Source organism: Pristis pectinata, chromosome X (genome assembly GCF_009764475.1).
Source record: "Pristis pectinata isolate sPriPec2 chromosome X, sPriPec2.1.pri, whole genome shotgun sequence".
Taxonomy (NCBI): Eukaryota; Metazoa; Chordata; class Chondrichthyes; order Rhinopristiformes; family Pristidae; genus Pristis; species Pristis pectinata.
In genome coordinates, this window is record NC_067450.1 from 1,991,026 (window position 1) to 2,015,856 (window position 24,831).

General features: G+C 43.0%; 2 protein-coding genes across 3 annotated transcripts in view; one reads left to right on the plus strand and one right to left on the minus strand.

Moving 5' to 3' along the window:
* Positions 1 to 8,498, plus strand: part of cdk4 (cyclin-dependent kinase 4) — a 73,387-nt gene extending 64,889 nt beyond the window's left edge. Inside the window, exons 6-9 of one of the 2 annotated variants that reach the window (XM_052009363.1) lie at positions 179 to 288; positions 1,396 to 1,446; positions 2,060 to 2,195; positions 5,464 to 5,663. In XM_052009363.1, the coding sequence (XP_051865323.1) occupies positions 179 to 288; positions 1,396 to 1,446; positions 2,060 to 2,195; positions 5,464 to 5,553 (387 nt within the window). In that variant the 3' untranslated portion in view covers positions 5,554 to 5,663. Of the gene's footprint in view, positions 1 to 178; positions 289 to 1,395; positions 1,447 to 2,059; positions 2,196 to 5,463 lie in introns of both variants that reach the window. The other variant, XM_052009362.1, reaches the window with a different exon arrangement.
* A 3,014-nt stretch (positions 8,499 to 11,512) lies between these two features.
* Positions 11,513 to 24,811, minus strand: tspan31 (tetraspanin 31). Its single transcript, XM_052009364.1, has 6 exons — positions 24,510 to 24,811; positions 19,187 to 19,354; positions 17,197 to 17,277; positions 15,431 to 15,571; positions 14,535 to 14,642; positions 11,513 to 12,723 (listed from the first exon to the last, which is right to left on the minus strand). Exons 1-6 carry the CDS (start codon positions 24,714 to 24,716, stop codon positions 12,649 to 12,651), a joined length of 780 nt encoding a protein of 259 aa, XP_051865324.1. The 5' UTR covers positions 24,717 to 24,811; the 3' UTR covers positions 11,513 to 12,648.
* Positions 24,812 to 24,831: the final 20 nt, after the last annotated feature.

Here is a 24,831-nt window from a genome sequence, read left to right on the forward strand (position 1 = left end):
CAATCGCATCCTTGCTATAGCATTACATGAAGAATAAACCTGGCCATGTTGGTGTTGAACAGTCCCATTGGCCCTTGGCCTTCTGAGAAGAGGGTTGGAGAAGGACATTCTCTTTCACCAAAGTCCCAAAACGGTCCAGTAATTTGCTTTGTCCTCATTTTGTGTTTGACCTGACCAGGTGGTGACACTGTGGTACCGTGCCCCAGAAGTCCTACTTCAATCAACCTACGCCACCCCTGTCGACTTGTGGAGCACAGGCTGCGTCTTTGCTGAGATGTTTTGCAGAAGGTCAGTGCTGGAGCACAGCTTTAAACCTCTTTTGAAAAGGAAGAAGCCAAAGCTTACAGGGCACACTGTTGTATAGTGTTTTGAACAGTTTGGTAGATTTAACTTGTAAACCTTTTTTAATTGATCGGGCATGGTATGGGGTGCAAGTGTTGGCTGTGGATTGGGGTAGGGGTCAGGCAATCACCCTTGCCTCTGGGTCAGACAGTTGTGGGCTCTGGGTCTCGAGCACAAAAATCCAGGCTGACTCTCCAAGTGCAGAGCTGCATCTGTCTGCCTTCCCGACCGGTTTATGCAGTCACAGACCAGGCACTCCCAGAAGCTGGTAAGGATGTTACATTTTTTTTCCTCAAAGGCTCTTTAGAGAAGAAACATTTTCTCTGTCCTGGAAATCTCTAGCTGTGACAGTGCTCAGTGCAGTGTGCCCATTTCTGATGGAGACACAAGAGACTGCAAGACACTGGAACCTGGAGCAACTAACAATCTGCTGGAGGAACTCAGCAGGTCGAGCAGCATCTGTGGGAGTGGGGAAGGCGTCCTGATGCAGGATTTCGACAATTCCTTTCCTCCCACAGACACTGCTCGACCTGCTGAGTTCCTCCAGCAGATTGTGTGATCCTTGTTTCTGATGACTGGCGTTGGACATGTGGATGATATGGGCCACCCATCAGAGCTGGCTGAGCATGATCAGACCCTCGATGCTGGGGACGATGACCTGGGAGAGAGTACTGACGTTAGTTTGCCTGTTCCATCAGTGGCTTTGGAGGATTTTACAGAGAGATCATTGGTTGTGGTACCTCTCCAGTACTAACACTGTGGGAGCAACTTCACCACATAAACTGCAGTAGCTTGCCACCACTTTCTCAAGGGGTGTTGGGAATGGATAGTGAATACTGCTGATGTTTGTAAAGTGAGTTTGTGGTGAATTTTGGGGGGGGGGGGGGTGGGAAGGTAAGGTGGTAGCTGGGTGAGGGAGAGGCTCTATTTATCTCCTGATGCTGCCCAATTAAAAATATTCTTTCCATTTGGGACTTTGTTTGTCGAGCCAAAGGGCTTTCAGTGTCCAAATGAGTGTAACATTTGTTCTTGTTTGTCCTTTTTTTTTTGCAGGCCCTTGTTTTGTGGGAAATCAGAAGTTGACCAATTAGGAAAGATTTTTGAGTAAGTGCACTTGATGTATTCCAGCGGGGCCCAGGACGAGGCTGAAGGTGGGGGGGCGGGTGGTGGAGGAATTGGGGGTTAATTCTGGGAGGTATCATCCAACCGGGGCAACTTAGAGAGGAAGTGAGTTATCCAGCTGAATCGAGCACAGCACTGTCCCCCAGGGCATGGGATGGGCTGAGACGTCTAATTGGCCAGGAGTTTGCAATATATTGGCTGATTAGTAGTTTCGCCCAATTGCAGCTCATTAAACCTCTTGCTTTAAAGGATATCTGACCAATGAAATCTGTGAAAATTGGCCCATTGTCGTGGCGCAAACATCTGATAATTAAATCTTCAAATTGTTCCTGGTTTTAGCAAGGTGATAATCTAATGTACTGGTCAGTATTCATCTCCTAAACAGCATCATGATTATCCAGGCATTGCTCCATTGCTGTTTCTTGGAGTTTGCTGTGCGCAAATTGGCTGCCATGTTTTCTGCGTTGCAACAGTGGCTGCGTTTCGAAAGTGGTTCACTGGCTGTGAGGCACTTTGGGACGTCCTGAATGGGACATGAGTGGCGCTATGGGAATTGGAGTTTTTTTTTCTTTATTGGAAACTTCTCTGCTTTCAGCATGACAGGGCTCCCAGCAGAGGAGGACTGGCCAGAGGACGTGACCCTGCCACGAAGTGCCTTCACCAACCGGCCTCCGCAGTTGGTCAAGAACTTTATACCCGAAATCGATGACTTGGGGGCAAGCCTGCTGCTGGTGAGAAGCACTCTCTGGGAAATGGCCAGTTTAAAGTGGAGTGCCAGGATCTGAAGAGTGGGCACCCAAACAATTGTTAGTTTGATCGAGAATTCATTGCTGCCTGAAAGCAGTTTGATTCAATATTCTAGAAAAGGCACTGTGGGAGGCTTGATATCCATTAGTAGACATTTTACTTGTTACCTTCACCCCTGTCCCCAGCCTTGGTTGGGCATAGAGCCCATGCTCACTTATGCCATGCGAGCAGTTGATGGTGCATCTCTTCTGTCCCCCATTGGGCACTGCCCGGCTTCTGTCCACCATCTCCTCTGGCTGGGATTCACTGGAACTCTGCCGTCCAATGAGCTGGATGGTAATGGAATCTGGGTACAGCTCTGTGGCCTTGTATGGCAGTCAATTGTACCCTCCCTGCTACCCACCCCTTGTTTTTAAATCTGCCTTTAAAATGTAGCACTCTTTGTTTAGAGGTTGCGCAGTGAGGGAAAGGAACTGTAGTTGTGTCGTGTAAGAATGACTCTGGATACCTGAAGTTTCAGTCCTGTGTGAAAATTGACCAGAGCATCTCGAGGTAACTCATTCAAGGAACACCGCTTGGTCCGTTTCGATACCCATTCTTCCCCCACCTCTGTTTCTTCAGTTGTTCCTTGCGCCTTGGGTGTCCTGTGCTGAGGTTCAGACACGTGTCCGTTCTGCTGGGGCTTTGAGTATTCCCCAGCTCCACCATCCCACCACTGCTCTCGAGCCCTCCGCCGTCTCCAGGTTGTCCAATGTCGAGTCCATCCCCTGCCAAACAGTTGGAAGACTGAAGCCCAGTTGGGCCAGATTGCACTGGATCCAGCTCGTGCCTTGTGCCCACCTCTGGGCAGATGCCTGCAACCACCTGGCTCCCAGCATCCTGCCAGAGTCGACTCAGTGGCAGGGTGGAGACAGGCTCTGCCCCAGACCATCCAGATGGTCTTCTGACAGCTCCCGCTCTCACGGCCTTTGCCACTGATTCTAAATGTCTGATTCTTGAAAAATAAATTATTTAAATTCTAAATTAGTAATAAAAATAATTCATTTAAAATTGCATTCAACTTGTTTTTAATTTATGTATTAATTAAAATAAAGTTTTCAAAATAAAACCCAACCACTCACCTTTTTCAGTGAAGGTCGGCGACCCCACTCAGATGCCTGTGGGCCACTCCACCCCTCTCCCTGGCAACCTGTCTGAATCTGAACCAGGCTGTTCACAACCTTGCTGTGGTGCTTGACCCCGAGTTAACTGTCGCTACGGCCACCAACCCTGCAGTATTGCGCTGCTCTGTTGCTGCCTCAGCTTGCCGCTGTCAGCTGTGGCTCAGTCGGTTGCACTGAATCTGAAGCTTTGAGGTTGCGGTCCCACTGCAGGTCCAGGCATGCACCCAGTGCAGTACTGAGGGGTTACCGACTTTCCAGTGAGACCTTAAACTGAGGCCCTGTGTGTTCTCTTGGGAAGACATTAAGGAAAAAAAAAATCCCATGGCATCATTTTGAAGATGAGCGGGGCGTTCTTCCTGATACTCATCCAATAACGTTCCCTCACTCAAAGTCATCTGGTTGTTAACGCTTGGCAGTTTGTGGGAGCTTGCTGTGCGCAAATAGGCTGCTGCATTTTCTACATTGAAACAATGATCACATCATTGGCTGTAAATGCTATGGGAGGTCCTGAAAGGCGCTATAGAAATGCAATTTCATTTTCTCCTCTGCTGAGACCCTCATCCACATCATTGTCGCTTCCAGACTGAACTCTTCCAATGCTACCCTGCTCTCCTCCTCTCTGTAAGCTTCACGTCATCCAGTTCACTGCCTGTCCCCTTGTTTGCACTGAATCCTGGTTGGCCAACACCCTCGCTACTCAGTGATCTACACTGGCTCCAGGTCTGGGGAAGTTTCAATTTTAAAATTCCTGAACCTTGTGTTCCAGCCCACCACAGGTGATCCCGTGCTCCAATTCTGGCCTCTTGCTCATCCATGAATTGAACTGCACCTTTGTAAAATGAAGGAGGGGATACTTGAGGACAGATAATGTGGTGAATGTTGAACCAATGCTCGTAATGTAGGGAAGCAGAGTTCAAATAATGTAATGGTTTGAGAAGTGGAGCCCTGTTATTAAAAAAGAATTGGTGAGCTTGAAACTGTTTGAATTTTATTCAAAACCCAGTGGCTTTACTGAAGGAAACTTGTACCTTGCCCTTCAGCTGCCCTGAGGTGTGGAACTCCCTCATTTTAAGAAATTCCTTAAAATCTCTCTTTGACCCAGCTTTTGGTCATCTATGTCCTTTTGCTTCTCATGTCACAATCTCTTGTGTATCCATGTTAAAGATCCGATACAGGTACCATGCTGGAGTTGTCGCCTTGGTGTTCTGTGACTGGCAAAGGCTGTGACACTCTGGCTGTGGTCTGACCTGAGCAGTTTGCAGTCCCCCGTGCTCCTAGTTGCTGCTTCCAGGCAGCTCCTTGGTCACGAGACCCGTGCTCCCATTCCAGATGGGTTCAGAATTTGAGTGGCTGTCCTTTTGGGCCTGAACGTTGCCAGGAACAGACAGCTGGCCAAGCCCAGGCTGCCGGCCATCCTTCTCGGTATGTGACCTGTCGTCAGTTTGGAAAGGCCAGCAAAAATGCACGGTACTGTTGTCTGGTTGAATATGGAGAAGTGTGAGTGATGGGGGAATAAAACGAAGGAGGGGATACCTGAGGACAGATAATGTGGTGAATGTTGAACCAGTGCTCGTAATGTAGGGAAGCAGAGTTCAAATAATGTAATGGTTTGAGAAGCGGAGTCCTGTTATTAAAAAAAAAGTTGGTGAGCTTGAAACTGTTTGAATTTTATTCAAAACCCAGTGGCTTTACTGAAGGAAACTTGGTGTCCTTCTGCTGCCTGGGCCAGTAGGTGATGTGTGCCAGGCTGATCTTTACTGCTCCAGTGCCACCACATCCAAATACTTTATCCCGTTATTAAGATGCTGCTGTTCCTGGGAGTCGGCTGCACACAAATCTGCTGTTGCTTTTCCTGCATTCAACTTTTTGACGGGCTGTAAAGTGCTTTGGGACATGCTGCGAGGTGCTATAGAAATGCAAGTCTGCCTTGCAGCCTGTATCCAGAGAGCAACTAAATTATTTTGTGAAACAAAAACGAGCTGTGAGCTGCCTCGTCAGGGTGTTTGATTTGAGAAGTGTAATTATTGATGGATGGCTGTGATGTCCAGATGAGGGGCTCCTGACATTTTCCCTTTGTCTTCTGTTCCAGGAACTGCTGACGTTCAGCCCGATGAAAAGAATCTCTGCCTTCAAGGCCCTGCAACATCCTTATTTCCTCGGCCAGAGCCCTGAGGTTTAAGATGACCGATCTGTGCCCTGTGGAAAGGAAACTGTAAACAGCTTTGCCTGCTTGTCCACACTTGGGTGCCACAGCAGTGCACAGCTGCCCTACAGATGTGTGCTGCTGGAGGGGGATTGGGGGTGGGGTGGGTTTGGGTGAAGTGGGGGGGGGGGGGGGGGAGGAAGGGTGGGTGGAAGGCAAGAAGGAAATTGAGCTTTAACCATCTGAGGATCTCCCCAGTGTCTGTTGATCTGTGAAGCTGGTTTATTTGGGCACTGCCAGCAGATGGCAGCATGGCACTGGTTTGGGGGGACTTGCAATCTGTCAGCTTTCCACATGGCATCATTCTCTTGCTGTGCCTGGGTTTGTTAGTGTGCCAGTCTATTGGTGCCCTTGACACTGTATGAGGGCTGAGAATTTGGTGCTCTCTCCCTCCAGGGACTTAGTCAGTGCACCCTCACCCCAAACCAACCTTGCCCCTTTAATTTGGAGGCTGAGTCCTCTCTAGCTGGGACATTTTAAAGGAAGGTGTTGCCAATATCTCTTTAAGCATAATCACCTCCTGTGGCAACAGAAAGTAGATGCCATCCTTGGCCAAAGGGTTTTTTAACAATGTGACCTTGTGCTGCTCTACACTGCCTGGCAACTGAGGGGAGGAGGGAAAGAAAGTAATTTCATCTTCCTATCCAAACAACTGTTGCTGTTTTCTAGTGTATTGAACTTCTTAAAGGAACCCCGCCCCATTTTCTTGTGTAACATTGGCAGAATATTTCCTCTGGTGGCCTGTTGCTTGGGTCAAGATCCAGCAGCCCACTGTGTTGTGTGGCTGGGTGAACATGCCAGTGCCTAGATTTACAAAATCCACTAATTTCCTGATGTCACGGTAAAGTGGGTGCAGTTAATCTTCTTGTTGCTCCCTGTTTGCTGCTTGCACTTCTGTAGCGCCTTCCACCCCACTGTGGGATGCCCTGATCTGATTCACCACCAACAATGTGTGTGTGTGTGTGTGTGTGTGTGAAGTCCAGTTGCTGCTCTACACCATTTTACACCATGGAATTGTAATATGTGTTGTGTTTAAGGACCAGGTTAGGTTAGATGCTGAGCAAGTATTAAGCTGTGATGGTTTAAATCCCAGAGTAACATTTGGGCATTTTATCTCCACAGATATACATGTTTTATTGACAAAGATGTATGAAACAGAACTGTATTTGAAATGAATGCCATGTTGGGGGGAGGGGGTGGGTTTGCATCAGCAGGGAGGAGGCTAGCCAATTTGAACCTCCTAACTCTATTGTCTTTCAAGTTCTCCTGGAGAGGCTAAGGTGGTGTCAGGGTTGACCTGAACCAACGGCTTTCAAATCCTCTCCATAACTTTACAAATGATGAGCCATTCCAGCTGTAGCCCTTCTCCCTAACTGAGACTGTTATTGTTGGAGGAGATATAAACAATGGCCCAAGGTGTGTAACAGAACCATTGTAGCCAACACCATGCAATTGTTGCAGAAGTTTTAATTGTAGAATTCAGCATGGGTGAGCAATGGAGATTTGACCCTTTTTTTTTAAACTTAACAGATGCTATCTCCATCATGGCTGCTAGAATATTGTCCGAAGGTTGAGAGGCATCAGAACGATAACTGTGACCTTTGGCTGTTAAGGGAGAAAATGTGGTCTTCTAAAGCAGGTCTAAACTTCCTTCTAATGTAAATGCAAATTCCCAAGATGGTCTTATTTTTGGAATTCAGATCAAGACCCTTTTAGTAACTCAGTGGAGCTTTTAAAAACCAGTCTCTAAGTAATATGCAGCACTTGATATTAGATTCTGATTGTATTATGCCATGAAGTGCCACCTGAACAAACCAATTACTGGGAAGCAGTGACTTCCCCATTTTGCTCATTTCCTTATTGTTTTCATTCCTGCTGCATTTGAGGCAGGCTAGATGTATGTGGCTCAAAAAAAAAGTGCACTCTGGTTCTGAAGTCTCACTTTGTTGTACCCACCATTGGAGGGTAGCCATTTTGTAGTCTGGTATTGAACTAGGCAGCCTCCTGTGCAGAATAGTAAACTTAGTTGTCAATAAACAAACATTCCAGCCATTATTCTGAGACCTGGTCACCCTTTGCGGTGGAAGTGTCTCACCTTGAAGATTTGAAGTTCGCTTATCTCAAGAGGTGCTAGCTTGCTCCACTTGCACTGGACTCAATGGACCAGAACTTTTCCACAACATTGCAAGTGGCCATAAACAGTTTTAATATGGCATTTAAAAGTTTGCTATTTACAATGGGCATGTGTATTTTACCAAGAATGTATTGGAACAGGAGGCCTGGTAGCCTTAAGTTTATTCTATCATTCAGTGTGATCCAATTCTGTATACATGTTTTCCAATAGCCCTTGATACTTCTGGTTAACAAAAATCTTAATTTCACCTGGCATCACTTGCTGTTTACAAAAGAGGGTTCCAGATTTCTATCACTCACTGTGCATCAGATTCCCTAATTTTGTTCTTGGAAAGCCTAGCTTTAGTTTTTAAAGACTCATGGGTGGCGTAAGAGCACTGTTGCCTTGAGCTCCATTACCCTGGGTTCTGATGCTATCTGTGTAAAGTTGCACTTGTGAGTGCATGGGTTTGCCCTGGGTGGTAATATTAAGTGGTTGCTGTAAATTATTTCCAGTGTACATGGATGGTAGGAGAATCATAGTGAAGTTCATGAGAATGAGAGAGAAAATAAGTTATAGAGAAGCAATTGAGGAAACAGAATTGAGGGGATGGCTTAGAGCAAGCACAGACCCCATGGCCTATGTCACAAGATGTCCCCTTTAAACTTAAATTTCTGCCCAAAAGGAAGGTTTATGGGATTGAAAATAAAAACAATTAAAATACCCTTCCTGGGGAAAAATCCTATTCATGTGGCTGCACTGCACCACTGTTGAAGCAAGCCAGGGAATGGTGGAAATCTGGATCTGTACTGCGAGACTCCTCCAAACCTCAAGGTGTAGATCTGCCCCCCCACCTCACCTCACCTCTCAAAACCAGGCTCATTTGCCACCCACCTTGATTCCCAAAGGTTTTTCACTGCCTAATGCTACAAAGTACTGACAAAGTGTTTGTGAATTAGTAAAGCATTTATTACAGAAAGAGTGGTTTTTCACTTCATTTTGCACAAAACATTTGAATGCAGTTGTGTTCTGAATTTTTGAAATCCAGATAATGTTTGCACAATATCCAGCCAATCCTTTCATGGCAGAGAAATGGTCCTGGACACTCACAGGCAGATTAGGATGCATAATAGCTGCCCTGAGTATTAGAAAATCTTCAATAGGCTACAGAGGTACCATCACTAATTTAGCAACAAATGAATAGTTTAACATCAAGTCAAATGTTGTATTTGATACCTTGTTAAATATCTTTACCCCCTCCCCTTCTTAGTTTTTCTGTCCCAGGGCATCAACTATTCCTTTGAATAAGGAGCAAGTTGGCCACAGCTTTCTGTAGCCAGTGATACAACTAGGTTTGGTCAAGTGGGGTGAACTAACCTGAACTGTAGCATGAGCCAAGCATTTCCAAACCCATAATACCTTCAAATTCTGTATTAACACCCACATTAATTGATGAAACAGCCAACCTAACTGTCTCCATGAGACTCATCACCTTTCTATCCAGTGCCAAACTGAGCAAGATAAAAGGGTGCCTCTCTTAACCCAATGGGGAAAAAGGAAATTACACAGCCTTGGCACTTACAGAATAGGTCCACAAATGCTGTCCTGTTGGCCAATAAATCTGCAGCCAGGAAGTGCAATAATCCAGCAGATTGGCAGCATTTGTTACTGCAAACACTTCCACAACTGCCGACCATACAAAGAACTAAATTGAACAGTTAGAGGGGGAAAATTAACAGTTCCAAACAGTCTACAGAACAAGATCCTTCCTGTGCCTATTTCCAGTCACTGTGCCAGAAGCCTACATGGACACCAATGGGTTCACATGTTCTCATCTTTATTCCAAATTTCTCAAATGCTTTATCATTACACTTGCTCAAGAATGGAGTACACTAACTGCAAGCTGACACAACAGGACCTCACCCATCTCCACATTTGGGATAAATGTCAAGCAAAATTATATGTAGCCTCTATTCATTTGAGTGAATAGAGGGGGCCCCCCCTCCCCCTGGAGAGAATAAAGACCACACAGTTCTCCAAATTCACTAATACAACAACCCAGTGCTAACCTATTGCTGTTATAAATATTCCAACCACTGCCTTCATGCTGTGCTGGATTCTCTCCAGGGCCATTCACCCTGCCAGAAACTGCAGTCTCAATTTTAAAAGTACCAGTACACACAACTGTCTTGCAGCCAATGCATTGCCCTTGTAAAGTGCATGTGAGGAAAAAATTGCCATAATTAGAATATTTCCTAAACCTCAAAGATGGATGGTCACCTAAACAATCTAACCCCATGGGGGTGGGGGGGGGGGGGGGGGGGGGGGGGAAAGAGAGAGAATGGGAAGGTGTATTAAGATTTCAATCTTAAACTAATATTCCCTCAAAGGCCAAAGATGCTTCAAAAATATTATATCAATTTGAAATATATAATGAACATTTGACATATCACAAAAGATCAAGCTGTTAATATCAGGGAATATTCTTTCTGAAGATAGTGTAAACTTAAATAATTTACAATGTTATTAATAAAACAGCACAGAATACCCAGGAACACTGGGAAATTTGTGCACAACCTCCTCAGTGAAGGATTAAAAATTATTGCAACTCTATTATTTGGAGTTTATTTAAAAAGAAAATTCTGATTTATTACCTATTCCCAGACGGGGTGGGTGGCAGTGAGCTGCTACATGCAATATTTTGCACAACAGTACCTTCTCAGCCAGTGCAAAGTCAAGAGTCAATTATGATCTCAGCCTAACCAAATAATGGTGGAGTGTTTTCTTTACTTAAAAAAGGACCTCAAATTATTATCAAAGAAATATTTTAATCCAATGGGTTTATGGTTACTTTCATTGACACTGCCTTTATTTCCAGCTTTAGTTTAAAAGGCCAAATTCAGATGCCCAAATGAGATTTAGTTCAGTAACATTAATACTTGTGACTTGTATACAGACCAAGATGGTTTTTTCCTCCTCTCAATTATTAACAAAGAAAAATTAAAGACCTTGGTAAGAAACTGAAGGTTTTCTAAACAGCATGTGGAAATGTACACTCAAGTTCAAATGATAGCATACACTTAATTAGCACATCAGATCCTGGTCTGAATCTAGCTCTCAATATAGTTGTTTTCACTACTTGTATGCTATAAACAGTATATACAAAATGAAATGGACAGAATCAATGCCTCTTCATTGTCCAACAATCGTCACCAACTATAGGTCAGTTTGCATTGGCAATGTAGGCACATAGCTATAGATTTATTTTGCTATTTAACTCCCTTTGTGTAGGTATTAAAGGTTAATCCCTGGGGTGCTCTTTCACTTCATTGATAAGCCCAAAGAGACATTGGTCATTCATACAAGAACCAGTGAGCCATCAGTATCCAACATCTGAAAACTTCACTCCTAACAAAGCTTGCATCCTGCCCCAACAACAAAGTGAAAAGAAAACTGAAAACATTAACAAAGTGAATGAAAGCCTTGGTTTTAAAAAAAATTATTCCTGTTAGTCAAGGGGATCACACTGGTCTTGCACTTCTCTACTCAAGTCTGGATACTATGCCTAAACAAACTAGTGGCACATCAGTGAGTTGAAGCCAACATACACATCCCCAACCAGGATATAAAGAAACTAGTTGATTGCTTTTATTAGCTTAACTTAAAAAATCTAGCCCCTAAAATACTGACACTTCACTTTGTTCTTAGCTCAAGACATCTCATAACATTCAACCTGATAACTAACAAAGTCTTCTGTATTGAAGATGCATACAAAATTTAACAAATACACAACAAATACCCAACAGTCTTTTTCCAGAAACATTACTTATAGTAACAATTTACTTAAATGCTGCTGCAGAGCAAGACATGGCTTTCACTAGTTTTGTGGAAAATACCTATGCAACAGGAAACAGTGCCCTCAACTTCCAACTTTGCAAGATGTAAGAAGATACACTGACAAAAATCAAATGTGGCTCTAAACATCTTTAGAATGCTCCCTCAATTATAAATTGAGAAAACAAAAAAAAACAAAATATTTCAGTAGTATTGGTATACATTAAACATTGATAATTGGACATGGACATTATGACAAATAGTTAAACCAGGACTTGGAAAATAAAAACTTAAGTTGGTTATTCACATTTACTCTTCTTCCATGTACTACTCAGTTGCAGCTGCCAGTCTGAGAGGGATCACAAATCAATGACCAGAATTTGCCATACCTCTTGGGTCAGGTATCACCTAGAGGGTGCACACACTAGATGGAGAGTCAGCTTCCACTTTGACCAAAGATTAACCAATGGAATCGGTCTAGTGTGGCTTTGCTGGCACAGCCCCACCATTGCAGAGGCTAAATCTGCCCCCACAGCAAGAATTTTAAATCAGTATGGCCAGTTTTGCTGACAAATCAAAAAAATAGTTACTGTCAAGCTTAAACTCTGATGATGTGTTGCTTGCAAAAATTCTGTGCAATAAGGCTTTCTGAATCCATTAAAACGGTTATTTAAGAGGAAAGATTGAATTCTTGCCTCCCCTCAATTCCATTGCTTTCATTAACAAAAAAAACTGGCTAAACATTAATAGTAGCTGTAATTATGCAATATGTCTGGCATTTCTAACTGCATTATAAAGAAACAAACTCCATATTAATTTCAAAAATTATCTCAACACTTTGCACATTTTTTTTTCCCTCCCAAGTCCTGGTCTCATACCGTGGTATAGCATGTAATGCAAGAACTTCATGTCAATGATGGAGGATTTGGTTAGCACAGCTCAAACTTCACCGAGTCTAGTCAGCCACGGCACCAAGATAATCCACGCAGTATGGCCATTGCTCCATCCCATCATGCATTAGTGAAGGTTCTTCTACTTTAAAAATCGATAAAGCTTTTGATAAAAATAATCCCTGGGAAAGATAACTTTGTTGAGCAGCTACAAAGAAAATGGAGAGGAGGATCCTACAAAAAGGCACTAGGATTTGCTCGGGGATCTTTCTGATTCCTAAACCGCATTGCAAGCCAAACTCCAAGGATCTGGCAAGAGAGGAGAAAAAGCAAGCACATGTTATCTTCAACTTTTCCCTCTTCTTCTGACAAGTCATTTTATGACATTTATATGTTCAGGGGTTTCATGTGTACAAAGATAAGCAGAGGAAAACATATGAACATCCCAGAGCAATTATATAGAATTATATAAATGTGACCTCATCAGCATCATTCATATCACATGAAATTAAAGGCTCAGATTACATCATAACAAAAAAGATGTTGATTGTGAGGGTAGTCTTAGGCTACAGAACAATATTGATCAGCTGGTAAGTTGGGACCTAGGTACAGGTCTAAAGACCCCCCAAGGCAGCAGCACAGGTAGATGGGATGGTGAAGAGAGCATACAGGACACTTGCCTTTATTAGCTGGAGAATAGACTAAGAGCAGTGAGGTTATGGCACAACTTTTATATAACATTGGTTAGGCTACAGCTCAAATATTGTGTGCATTTCCATAGGAAATGTACTGATAGGGTACAGAGGAGATTCATCAGGACGTTGCCAGGGATGGAATGTTTGAGTTATGAGAGACTGGATCGCTGGGTTTGTTTTCTCTGAAGTGGCAGAGGCTGAGGGGAGATCTGACGGAGGTATACAGAATTATTAGAAGCATAGATGAAGTAAGAGCTTTTCCCAATGGAAGATGTGTCCAAGACCAGACAACATAGGTTTAAGGAGAGCAGTAAGAGGTTCAGAGGGATCAGAGGAGAGTTTTTCCACCCAGAGGGTGGTTGGAATCTGGAACACATTGCCCAAGGTGGTGGTGGAGGCAGAGACTCTCACAACATTTAAGTATCTAGGCGATCACTTGAATTGGCAAGGCATAGCAAGTTACGGACCAAATGCTGGTAAATGGGATGAGTACATTGTGTAGTATTAGTACATGATACCCATTGTGTCCATCCTGACAATGGAGTCAAACAAGAAAGTTAGATGATAAATACGTTTCTCACTTGCCATAGACTTCTGCTCCTTTCTTACAAAGATCTCCAAGGCTTTGCTCATGGTTAGGCTGGAGTTTCAAGCACCATTACCAGTCCTGATACAAGGTCTGAGTGAGACATTCACCTTCCCTACTCGTGCCATTTACCTACCTACTGTCATCACTACTCTGGCTGAGGGCTCCCTCTCAACCTGTCACTTCAGTCTGGGGTCACCAATATTTGCCCTAATAACTGGACAGCACTACTTTGTCTTGCATTCCAACTGTACCATCCCAGTTTTGCCACATGACTAATTAGAAAACTTGGAGACTGCACATTGCAAAACTTATATAAATACAGAAGGACAATTGAACATATTTTTTTTCTTTCCCCCCACATGGGTGTCACAAGGCCACCCCTAACTACCCTTGAGAAGGTGCAGCTCCTGGTGAAAGTAATCCCACAGTGCTATTAGCGAGAGCATTCGAAGATGTAGAAGCAGTGACACATTCCCAAGTTAGGATGGCATGTGACTGAGAACTTGCAAGGAGTGGCACTTCCACACATCTGACGCCCCTGTCCCTGGTGATAGAGGTCACGGGTTGAAGATGTTGGGAGCAGCCTAGGGAAGTGACTACAGTGCATTTTGTAGATGGCATACAGGTGGAGAATGTCAAAGAACCAGGATTTTCAAGCTCTATTTTTAATTTTGGATATACTAAAAAAAATTTAAGGAAAAAATTTTTGGTAGCTTATTGTGTTACTTGTAAGTTTTGGGATTTCATACCAAGATGAAAGGACTACAGTGATAAATTGCACCTCCACAAGTTGCTTTGAAGACGAGAATGCAACATTATAAAACAACAAATCTCACCTCAGTGAAGCTGAAGAAAAGGCCCACGCCTCCTAGGATCCTCAAAGCCTCTCCAGCATGCGTCAGCATGACATTGCCACAAGTTTCACAATGAATGGATTTGCACAACTGTCAAAAGGGGCAAAGAAATGCAGACATGCATATTTAAAACTTGAACAATTCCTGTAAGGATTACACAAGCACACTTAACCAGGCAATCCCTTCAGAGGTCATGATCTTTCATAGATGTTCAACAACTAAACAGGATTCCTTCCAATCATAAGCTTAATGCCATAATTATACTTGGTTTGTGGACATGTTACTGAACAGCACAAGGGGAGAGATTTACATAATGTAACTAATTTTAAACTTTGGTTTGAGAGGGGGGAGATTTGGGAAACTTTAATCCACTCATTTTCTCCACATAAAAAGACTTTCAGTTACACAACAATTTCAAGCCCCTTTTAGGAGGTTCTGAAGTATTTACGGGTAATGAAGGCAGTTTTGAAGTGCAGTTATTTTTGTGACATAGGAAATGAGGCAGCCTGTCTTACTCAAGATCTGTCTGAGGCCATCACCATACCCTTTGGTCACCTGGGATTGTTCCTCCCTGCATCATTCCCTCACTTCCCTCCCATAATCACCATCTCGTGGTGAGAGAGTGAAATGCAATTCAAACCTCCCTTCATTGCAATGAGGTAATGATCAGTTTATTTCCATTTCAAATAATCACACAAGTGGATGCTCAATGTGATATTTCTGACCACAAAAGACTAATGGGATGGGGATGCAGTAAAAATATATTTCCTAAAACTTGAGACAAATGCAAACCATATTACCCCTTAATGTGGTCTTGTTCTTGAGTTAAGAAAGTATTTATAAAGAACATCAATAATCCAACATGAAAAATTACTCACTGCTTTACACATCTGATAATCAGTCCCATAGGTAACAATATTTTCTGTATCATTCATAAATCCACAGCAGTTGAGTTGGTGTTCTAGATCTTGTCTGGTTGTATTTGACATTCTGTTCCAGGTCAGTTTTAGCAAATGTTCCTAGACAAAAAAAAAAGTTTTACTGCACACCACCACATATCTAAAGCAAGCAGTATTCTGAGTGGGCGAGGTAGAATGTGGTTAACTACCAGGTTGACTTCAGTTCCAGACTGAAAGTAAACTAGTTGTATACAAAATCATCTCTCTTTCTACAGGCCAGATTGTTGGATTATTTAGAGGTTAGAAACACTCCCCTCCCAACCAACTCTGGCCCACATTAGATTAGCTTGGATTGCAACTCTGGTTCTGCAGATGAAAGATTGTTTGGCTAACACACCATGTGACAGAATCATTCAGTTCTTATGAGTTGATCTGCTAATTTCCCACATTTAAAATTAGTTTTTCACCTGGCTCATTGCATCTGCTTTAAAAAAAAACAATATTTTTAAATGCACAGCCATGAGAAGAGTAGTTTAGCCCACACTGAGTTTAACCAACACAAAAACAGTCATTTGGCAACTGCTTATAACCCTATAGTAAATCTCACAGCTACATTGGGACTGCTACAAAAAAAGTGAGCATTTGATACAGGTTCAAAATAAATCGGGGAATAATTTTAATTTAAAAAAAATATTTGGAGACTGGGGCATACTAGAGAATGTTAAGACTGAGCAAAAGAAATGACTGGCAACACAAAGCAGGGTTTGCTGTGATTTTAGTTGGTTAGAAACAGGCCGCTAATGTAATTGGATAGAAGCTCGAGTGGCATCCAATGTCACTTCCCTGCATACCTGAAACATGCAGAGACGAATCAAACATAAAAGTCAAAATAACACTTTAAGACCTAGTACAAAATAAGTCCGTTTGCATGAATGCGCAGCACTGAAGCAGCAAATTAGTAACATTCCACCAGATTAGGTGCAAGATATAATGCACTGGGGAAAATGGAGGCATTAATTTTCCTCTTGAATTGAATAAGCATCTTGTGTTTACATCTTGTTTCAAAAATGCATTCATCACTCAGCCTTGCCAGACTATGAAAGCAATTGCTTGCAGGTCCCAAGTTCTCAGTATTGTTCGACAACTGGCTTGTGGTTCTGGACCAAGAAAGGGGTTCTTTAAGTAATAAAAACAGAAAATGCTGGAGACACTCAGTGGGTCAAGCAGCACCTGTGAAGAGAGAAACTTAGTTTTTCCAGGCTGATAGCCTTTGAGGTTTTGGTTTAATTTTGACATCTTCCAGCAACTTCTACTGGGAAGTAAAGGATGTTTGACAAAGAGCCGAACTCAGCTTCTGGGAGAAATCCAAAAAGAAAGGAAAAATGATGCACCAGGTAGTTTCTATTCCTAAACAGGGTGCAAATTTAGACTTGTCTAGCTGTAATTGCAGGCAGGAAGGGCAAGAAAACATGACTGGACACAGTAAAAACAGAAATACTGCAAACACCCAGCAGGTCAGGCAAGAGGAACATAGGGATAACGTTTCTGGTCAATGATCAACTGCACTGCAAATTTGAATAGTGTTTAGAACAATACATTAAGAAAAAAAAGAATCAGATGAAGGGGCTGGACCTGCTGAGCTTCCCACATCATATGCATCATTTGCAAAGCTGCTGTGAAATCAAGCTTCAAAGAGGCAAGCATAACACTCAATATATCAGAGCAAGGCATAGTGTGAAACTTACCTGTTGACTTCGGTTGAGTGCCAGACACGAACAAGAAACTCCAAACTGAATCACAAAGACCAGGAATAAAATAACCATGTACTGCAGTGAAAGCAAAGTCAAGGAAGTACAGGAGGGATAATGAAAATGAATGCTGATATATCAGCCCAAAGGCTGTACATATAAAACTATAAAATATCAGAGATGGCCTTCATGACTGAAGTCAATTGGAACTCATTAGTCGTTTTCACCCTGCGTCTACAACAAGTGCCCTCATGCAAGAAAGAGTACAGGTTAAATGAGAACAAAGCTTTCATGACATAAGCTCAAATGTCACTGGAAATGCATCAAAGCTGCCCAAGATGAACCATTATTGCTCCTATCTAATTTTTAATGTGAATTGATACTAGTAAACACAGAACACCTCAGAGCTCTCAAAGCCTTCTGTTATCATGGCAATTTAATATCCTGCATTCTGTTTAGATAAACTAACACTAAATATAGATGCAGTTTTACCACAGTACTCAAATTGTACTTGTATATTATAGCAAAAGTTGCATTTAAACAAATACATAAGTATTAAGTCATAGCCCAAACAACATAGTTCAGTTACTCTCCAGACACAGGTCTGCAAGGATAAATATTTTGCCCATATACTGCACCACGTAGGGCTTAATGCACAGTGGTTACATTGTGGAACCAGTAATCCAAAGATGAACAAACTCAGTTCCCATTATAGGGAACATAAATTCAGTTAATTAAATAAATCTGCAATAAAAAGTAGGTACAGTAACCAAACTGGTCACAGATGACTACTATGCCACCACAGTACCGCTGTTAAGTTACTGATTAGTAATCCTGAGGGTCAGACAAACAAATCACAGGTAAGAGTTTAAATTTCACCATAGCAGCTGTGGAATTTAAATTGTTAATAATTGGAAAAATAATACTATCATGGAATTACTGGATTACCATTAAAAAAACCAATCTGGCTCCTGGGGGAAAAAAAACACACACAAAAAGGCCTCAAGGAAAGCCTTTTCAAAAAAGATCTCACCCAGTTTGACTTGTGTATGACTCCAGATTTACAGCAGTGCATTCTCTGAAATGGCCCAGCAACCCACTTCATTCAAAGGCAATAGATGCTGGCTTGGCCTGCAATGCCCACATCCTGAAAGCAATTATTACTAAAGTGCCAGCGACAAAACTAAGATAACGGTTACATCACAGACATACTTTGTTCCAGAGGATTTCTTTAATATTGATAGAATATCTCTGACAAGGGATTAAGCGTGACAGTGGCTTATTTTCTGGTGCAGGATGTGACTCAGAAAAGCTGCAGTCAATATTGTGCCGGGATTACAGTAATCAGCCGGATTTTAAAGAATGTCAGCTTCTTTGACAGAAGGTTTAAGCAAGATTCAGTGCAATTCTTTTCAGTTATATTTGAAGGATTATTTCCACCCCACCCTGCCACCAAACAGAAATTTAAGATTATACATTTTATCACAGCCTGTTGGGAAGCTGGGAATACAGGCCAGGCACTTCCATGCATATCAGAATGCCTTCAAGGTTCACTTTTACAAAACTTTCAGTGGGTATTTTCACAATGTCCCAGATGTAGGGCATTAACCTTATATTATACAAATATAATGACTTGGGGTAGGCATGGTAGTGTAGCAGTTAGTGTAACACTATGCTCCGGTTTCCTTCCACATTCCAAAAGACATACAGGTTAGGAAGTTGTGGGCATGCTATGTTGACACTGGAAGTGTGGCGATATTTGCGGGCTGCCCCCAGAGCACTCTATGCAAAAGATGCATTTCACTGTGTTTTGATGTACATGTGACTAAAAGAAATCTTATCTTATTTAGAGGAGGAGAAAAGGAAAGGGGATTGAGAACCAAAGTCCAACTCAGATTCAGAGGGTGAGGTCAGGGAGGGGAAAAAGTTACATGGCAGATACACAGCAATCATACTCAATTCAGTCTTAAGACCAATGAAAGGATACAAAGAACAGCATGACTTGATGGTGATTCACTGCTCCGACAAGTCCGACAATAGCAATGAGAAGAAGGAACACTCCCACAGCAATGACTCCACCAATAATGTTTATACTGGAAACAATGCCGTAGCTTTTCCCCCATCCTGCCACTCCAATAAGCAACAGCCCGACCAACTGCAAGCAAGAGGAAAAAAAATGGGAACAAGAATCACATCCACCTACTTAGGAGTTGTTGATAGTGAAGAAGGTTATCGTAGATTACAGGGAAAACCTTGATCAGTTAGGGAAGTGGGCCGAGGAGTGGCAAATGGATTTCAATACAGATAAGTGTGAGGTGATGCAGTATGGAAAGTCAAACCAGCGTAGGACTTGTACTATGAATGGTAGGGCACCAGGGAGTGTAATGGAATAGAGAGGCCTAGGAGTACACGTGCATAGCTCATTGAAAGCAGCATCACAGGTAGACAGGGTGGTGAAAAAGGCATTTAGCGCACTGGCCTTCAGTCAGGGCATTGACTATAGGAGTTGGGACATTACATTGCAGTTGTACAAATCATTGGTGAGGCCACACTTGGAGCACCGTGTAGAGTTTTGGTCACCCTGTTATAGGAAAGATGTGGTCAAACTGGAAAGAGTGCAGAAAAGATTTACGAGGATATTGCCAGGACTGGAGGGCCTGAGTTATAGGGAGAGGTTGGCCAGGCTAGGTCTTTATTCCTTGGAACGTAGGAGAATGAGGGGTGACCTTATAGATATCAGAATCACAATCATATTTATTATCACTGACATACGATGCAAAATTTGTTGTTTTGCAGCAGCAGTACAGTGCATAGACATGAAGATCTATAAATTACAAAAATAAAGCAAAACAAAAGGGAACAATGAGGTAGTGTTCATGGATTGTTCAGAAATCTGATGGCAGAGGGGAAGAAGCTGTTCCTGAAATAATTGAGTTTGGGTCTTCAGGCTCCTATACTTCCTCCCTGATGGTAGTAATGAGAAGAGGGCATGTCCCAGATGGTGAGGGCCCTTAATGATAGATGCCACCTTCTTGAGACACTGCCTCTTGAAGATGTTCTTGATGGTGGGGAGGGTTGTGTCCGTGATGTAGCTGGCTGAGTCTACAACCCTCTGCAGCCTCTTGCGATCCTCTGCATGGGAGGCAACACAAAAGGCTCTGGTGCAACCAGTCAGAATGCTCTCCACCGTACATTAGTAGAAATGTGCAAGAGTCTTTGGTGACGTACCAAATCTCCTCAAACTCCTAACAAAGTAGAGCCACTGGTGTGCCTTCTTCATGATTGCATCAATGTGTTGAGCCCAGGATAGATCGTCTGAGATGTTGACACCCAGGAACTTGAAGCTGCTCACCCTTTCCACCGCTGACCCCTCAATGAGGACTGGTGTGTGTTCTCCCAACTTCCCCTTCCTGAAGTCCACCATCAGTTCCTTGCCAATGTTGAATGAGAAGTTGTTGTTCCGACACCACTCAACTGTGCTTAGCCACACAGTCATGAGTGTAGAGAGAGTACAGCAGTGGGCGAAGCACGCATCCTTGAGGTGCACCTGTGTTGGTTGTCAGCGCAGAGGAGATGTTATTGCTGACCCACACTGTGGTCTCCTGATAAGGAAGTCGAGAGGGAGGTACAGGGGCCCAGGTTTTGAAGCTCGATTATTAGTACTGAGGGAATGATGGTGTTGAATGCCGAGCTGTAGTTGATGAGAGGTACAGATAAGGTGGACGGTAACAGTCTTTTCACCAGGGCAGGGGAGACCAAAACTAGGGGACATAGATTCAGGGCAAGAGGGGAAAGGTTTAAAGTGGACCTGAAGGGCAACTTTTCACCCAAAGGGTGGTGAGTGTATGGAACGAGCTGCCAGAGGAAGTGGTTGAGGCAGGTACAACAGGAGCATTTAAGTACTTGGATAGGTACATGCAGGGTGGGGCTTAGAGGGATATCGGCCAAACACAGGAAATTGGGACTAGTTGGGTGGGCACAATGTACTCATTGGGCTGAAGAGCCTGTATCCATGCTGTATTGCTCCATGACTTATGAAAAGTCTACTTTGCTCTTTTGTGCAATAGAACCAAAAGTCTTTTATCAAGTTTTTCCAGACACCTCTGTTCATCTCTCCTTTACATAAAGTTATCTCCTGGAGGTGTTTAAAGGCATTACGTCAATCAAGACTACTATTGCAAGATCAAATCAAAAGCACTACTCTTTGGTCTAGACATGCTGTCAGATATGTAGCTAACAAGTTACAAACTTCAAAGATTACCACATTCCATTAACTGATTAAGCAAAGGTTAATGCTTCATTAGCTGTTAAACAACCTTCAAACCTATAAGTTGCTTTAGCACATGTTAGAGACCCATTCAAAAGTTAATTATTCATTAGTAATTCAACCTACTCCCCTCTTGATTACCTTTTGACGAGGCTTCTCTGCATATAACAAAGGCTCTCCTACCCATATCCTTGACTAACAATCCCTCAGCTTTGCCACCTCTAGCAGTCTCTGCACAATATTCATCAGTTAACATCTGACAACTCCTTTACACCCCTCACCGCTAACCCCCTTCCACGGTTCCTTCCAATGCCACTCCCATTTCTCTCCCCTAGTACCTACAATCATGAAGTATATCCCCATTACCTCAACTTTGGCCTCCATTCTCCACAGTACTTCTACAATTCTCAACTTGCCTTTGCTGATCAAAAAAAAAGTATTGAAAAACATGGTTGTTTGTCCAGACTTTGATGTTCTTCCAATGCCATAAGGCCACATGAATGCCAGTTTGCAGTGACAAATTCTTCTCCAGACTTCAAACCAGTTCTAGAAGCCTTGGAACAAAATGTCTTTTTGCATGGATGCCAGATCACACTAAACTGCTGATGTGGCATAAATTTTGCACCATGATCAGTCCTTTTCCTCAAGATCACAACTGCCACCAGGCATTCTCCATGGGTTCACAGAGAAACGTGCGCACAAATTTTTGAACGTTCCCAATTCAAAAGCATTCATTCAATGTACTATTTGCCCAACTGATCCACACCAGCTTTTCAGTCACCCCTCTCATTTACATACAATTATCTACTCAGCACAACTTTTAGCTTTTCTCAAAAGTGAAAGAATAAAGTAATCAAAAGAGGACATATGAAGTATACCAAGAAATCCATGCTACTTTGTTTGTTTATAGGTGTGAACTGATGGCAACGTCATTATTTATGGTCAATCTACAGTTGTCCCTGACCTTAAGATTTTACCATATTGGTGGGTCTTGAATCACACAAGGACCAGATTGGGTAGGAATGGCAAGATTAGTGAACCAGATGGGCCTTTTTTTTTAAAGTGACAATCTGATAGCTTCATGGTTATTGTTGCCAAGATTTGTTCAGGAGGACATTGATAGGTCAGTGGGAATGGGACAGGGAATTAAAATGGTAGACAACAGGAAGCTCAGGGTCACCCCTACTGACTGAACACAGGTGTTCCACAAAGCAACCACCCAATCTGTGTTTTGTTTCTCCACCACATGCGATGCACGAGATTGGAAGAGCCAGTAAATCGCTGCTTTACCTGGAAAGACCGTTTGGGTCCCTGGTTGGTGGGAAGGGGAGAGGTGAAAGGACTAGTGTTGCATCGCCTGCATTTGCAAGGGAAAATGCCACAGCAACAGAGGGGTGGTTGGTGTGAACGAAAGAACAAATCAGGGAGTCATGATGGATGATCATACATACCCTTGCTCCATATTTCTCAATACCTATCCATTTCTAATTCTATGAATTTAAGCTACTCAAGCATCAATTGTTATTTTCAGAAAATCATTCCAAATTTCTACAACCCTGCACCTGTAGAAGCATTTCCTAACTTTTTCTAGGCTATATCCTCTTATTCTAGTCTCTCCTACAGGTGGAGCTCTCTCTCCACCACCCATGCAGTTCCCCTTAATATCTTTGGGGGGGGGGGTTGCACAGGAGTTGGTAGGAAGTGCCTTTCCCTGACTAGTTCGTCCAGTTGTCCAAGCAAAAAGCCAAGCAGGAACCAAGCATCCAAAATGATGTCACATCACACCCTCACTCAGCACAAAGCACTAAAGCAACATTTGATCTACCCACCCAAATTCAATATGCATGGGTACAGGGAAATGTGGGCCAGGTGATATCACAATGCAGCAACAACCATAGTCATTACCAGTACATCATTATTTTTTTGCATCTCAAGAGCGAAAAGACTTGTTCATCTAAAGCTTCAAGCACACCACCCTACAAAACTTTTCAGTGTTTTCACTAAGCCAAATTAACAGTGGTATTAATATTGATTGTCATCACCTTGATTAGAAGCATCACAGGCCAATCTGAAATTGCAACATAGGTTAGTAGACTAGCAACCCATTTTAGCCCTTCAGACTTCATTTTATAACACTCATGTGTTCACTTTGGGAAGCAATTTCTACCCCAGTTCCAATTAGCTAACTCAGCACAAACCAGGGCCAGAACCATTACTCAAGAGCAATCTTTGGAATTCTCTTTCCCCACCCACCCCCAAGAGTTGAAGTCAGATCAGATATATTTAAGGTGGAGATGGATAAATATTTGAAAGATCAGGGAATTGAGGGTTATGGGGAACTGGCACAGAAGAGGAGTTAACACCAGCAGAGATCAGCTATGATCATATTAAAGAGGAGACAGGAAGGGCCTGTGTCCTGCTATTTTCTTCCATTCTTGTTCTGAAATCATGGAGAGTACGGGTTTCAAGAATGATAGAAATATTTTTTCTACTTCAGAAGAGTCCACGATCTTTAGACTGCACAGCAAAACGGCACCACCGACTATATTGTCTACATAGAATTGCAAACCCAATTAAAGTCATAGAACTGTGCAGCACGAAAAGGTCCTTCAGTCCAATTCGTCCGTGCCGACTAAGTAGTCTAACTGAGCTTATCCTATTTGCCTCCATTTGGCCCATATGCCTCTAAACCGTTCCTATCCATGTAACTGTCAAAATGCCTTCTAGTAATTGTACCCGTTAAACAAAACTACACACAAACACTATCCAAAGTGTCAAATGTTGAAGCCAATCAGGGGCGCCAACGCGTAGTAAAAGCAAACCAAGTTTCTAATTTGAACTGTTAACTCTCGCTGATATTCTTTTCGAAGTGACTACTTCAGTTCACCAAGCGGACCGGCTTCTTGCTGTCAGCTGGTAAGGACGGTGTGTGCCGCGCATGCTCCAAGACTCGGGCCCGGATTGTTCGCTTTAACCGCTCTACCGGACCCGTATTAACCCTCCCCTCCGTACTCGTTCCCGGCCCCAGCCTCAGCCCACTTACTATATACACCACGTTTAAAGCGATGAGAGCGTTCTTCGAGCAGGTAAAGCCGCCACAAACCATTCTCACCACCCTCAAGTTCCCCTCACTCAACAAGCCGCAATTTCTCTCAGACCCGACTACAATGACAATGGCGACCCGACCCAGCCTCCGCTCCTGACAGCTCATTGGTGCTGCTGGACGCGCTCCGTCTATGCAGATATTCATTGGTCAAGGTTGCTGTCAGTCAATTCAGAGGCTGGACAAATTTCCCCTTTGCCCTGCCTTCACGTTCAAAGTCTCTCGCGGATTGGTTGAAGAGCATATGATCGCTATTATGACA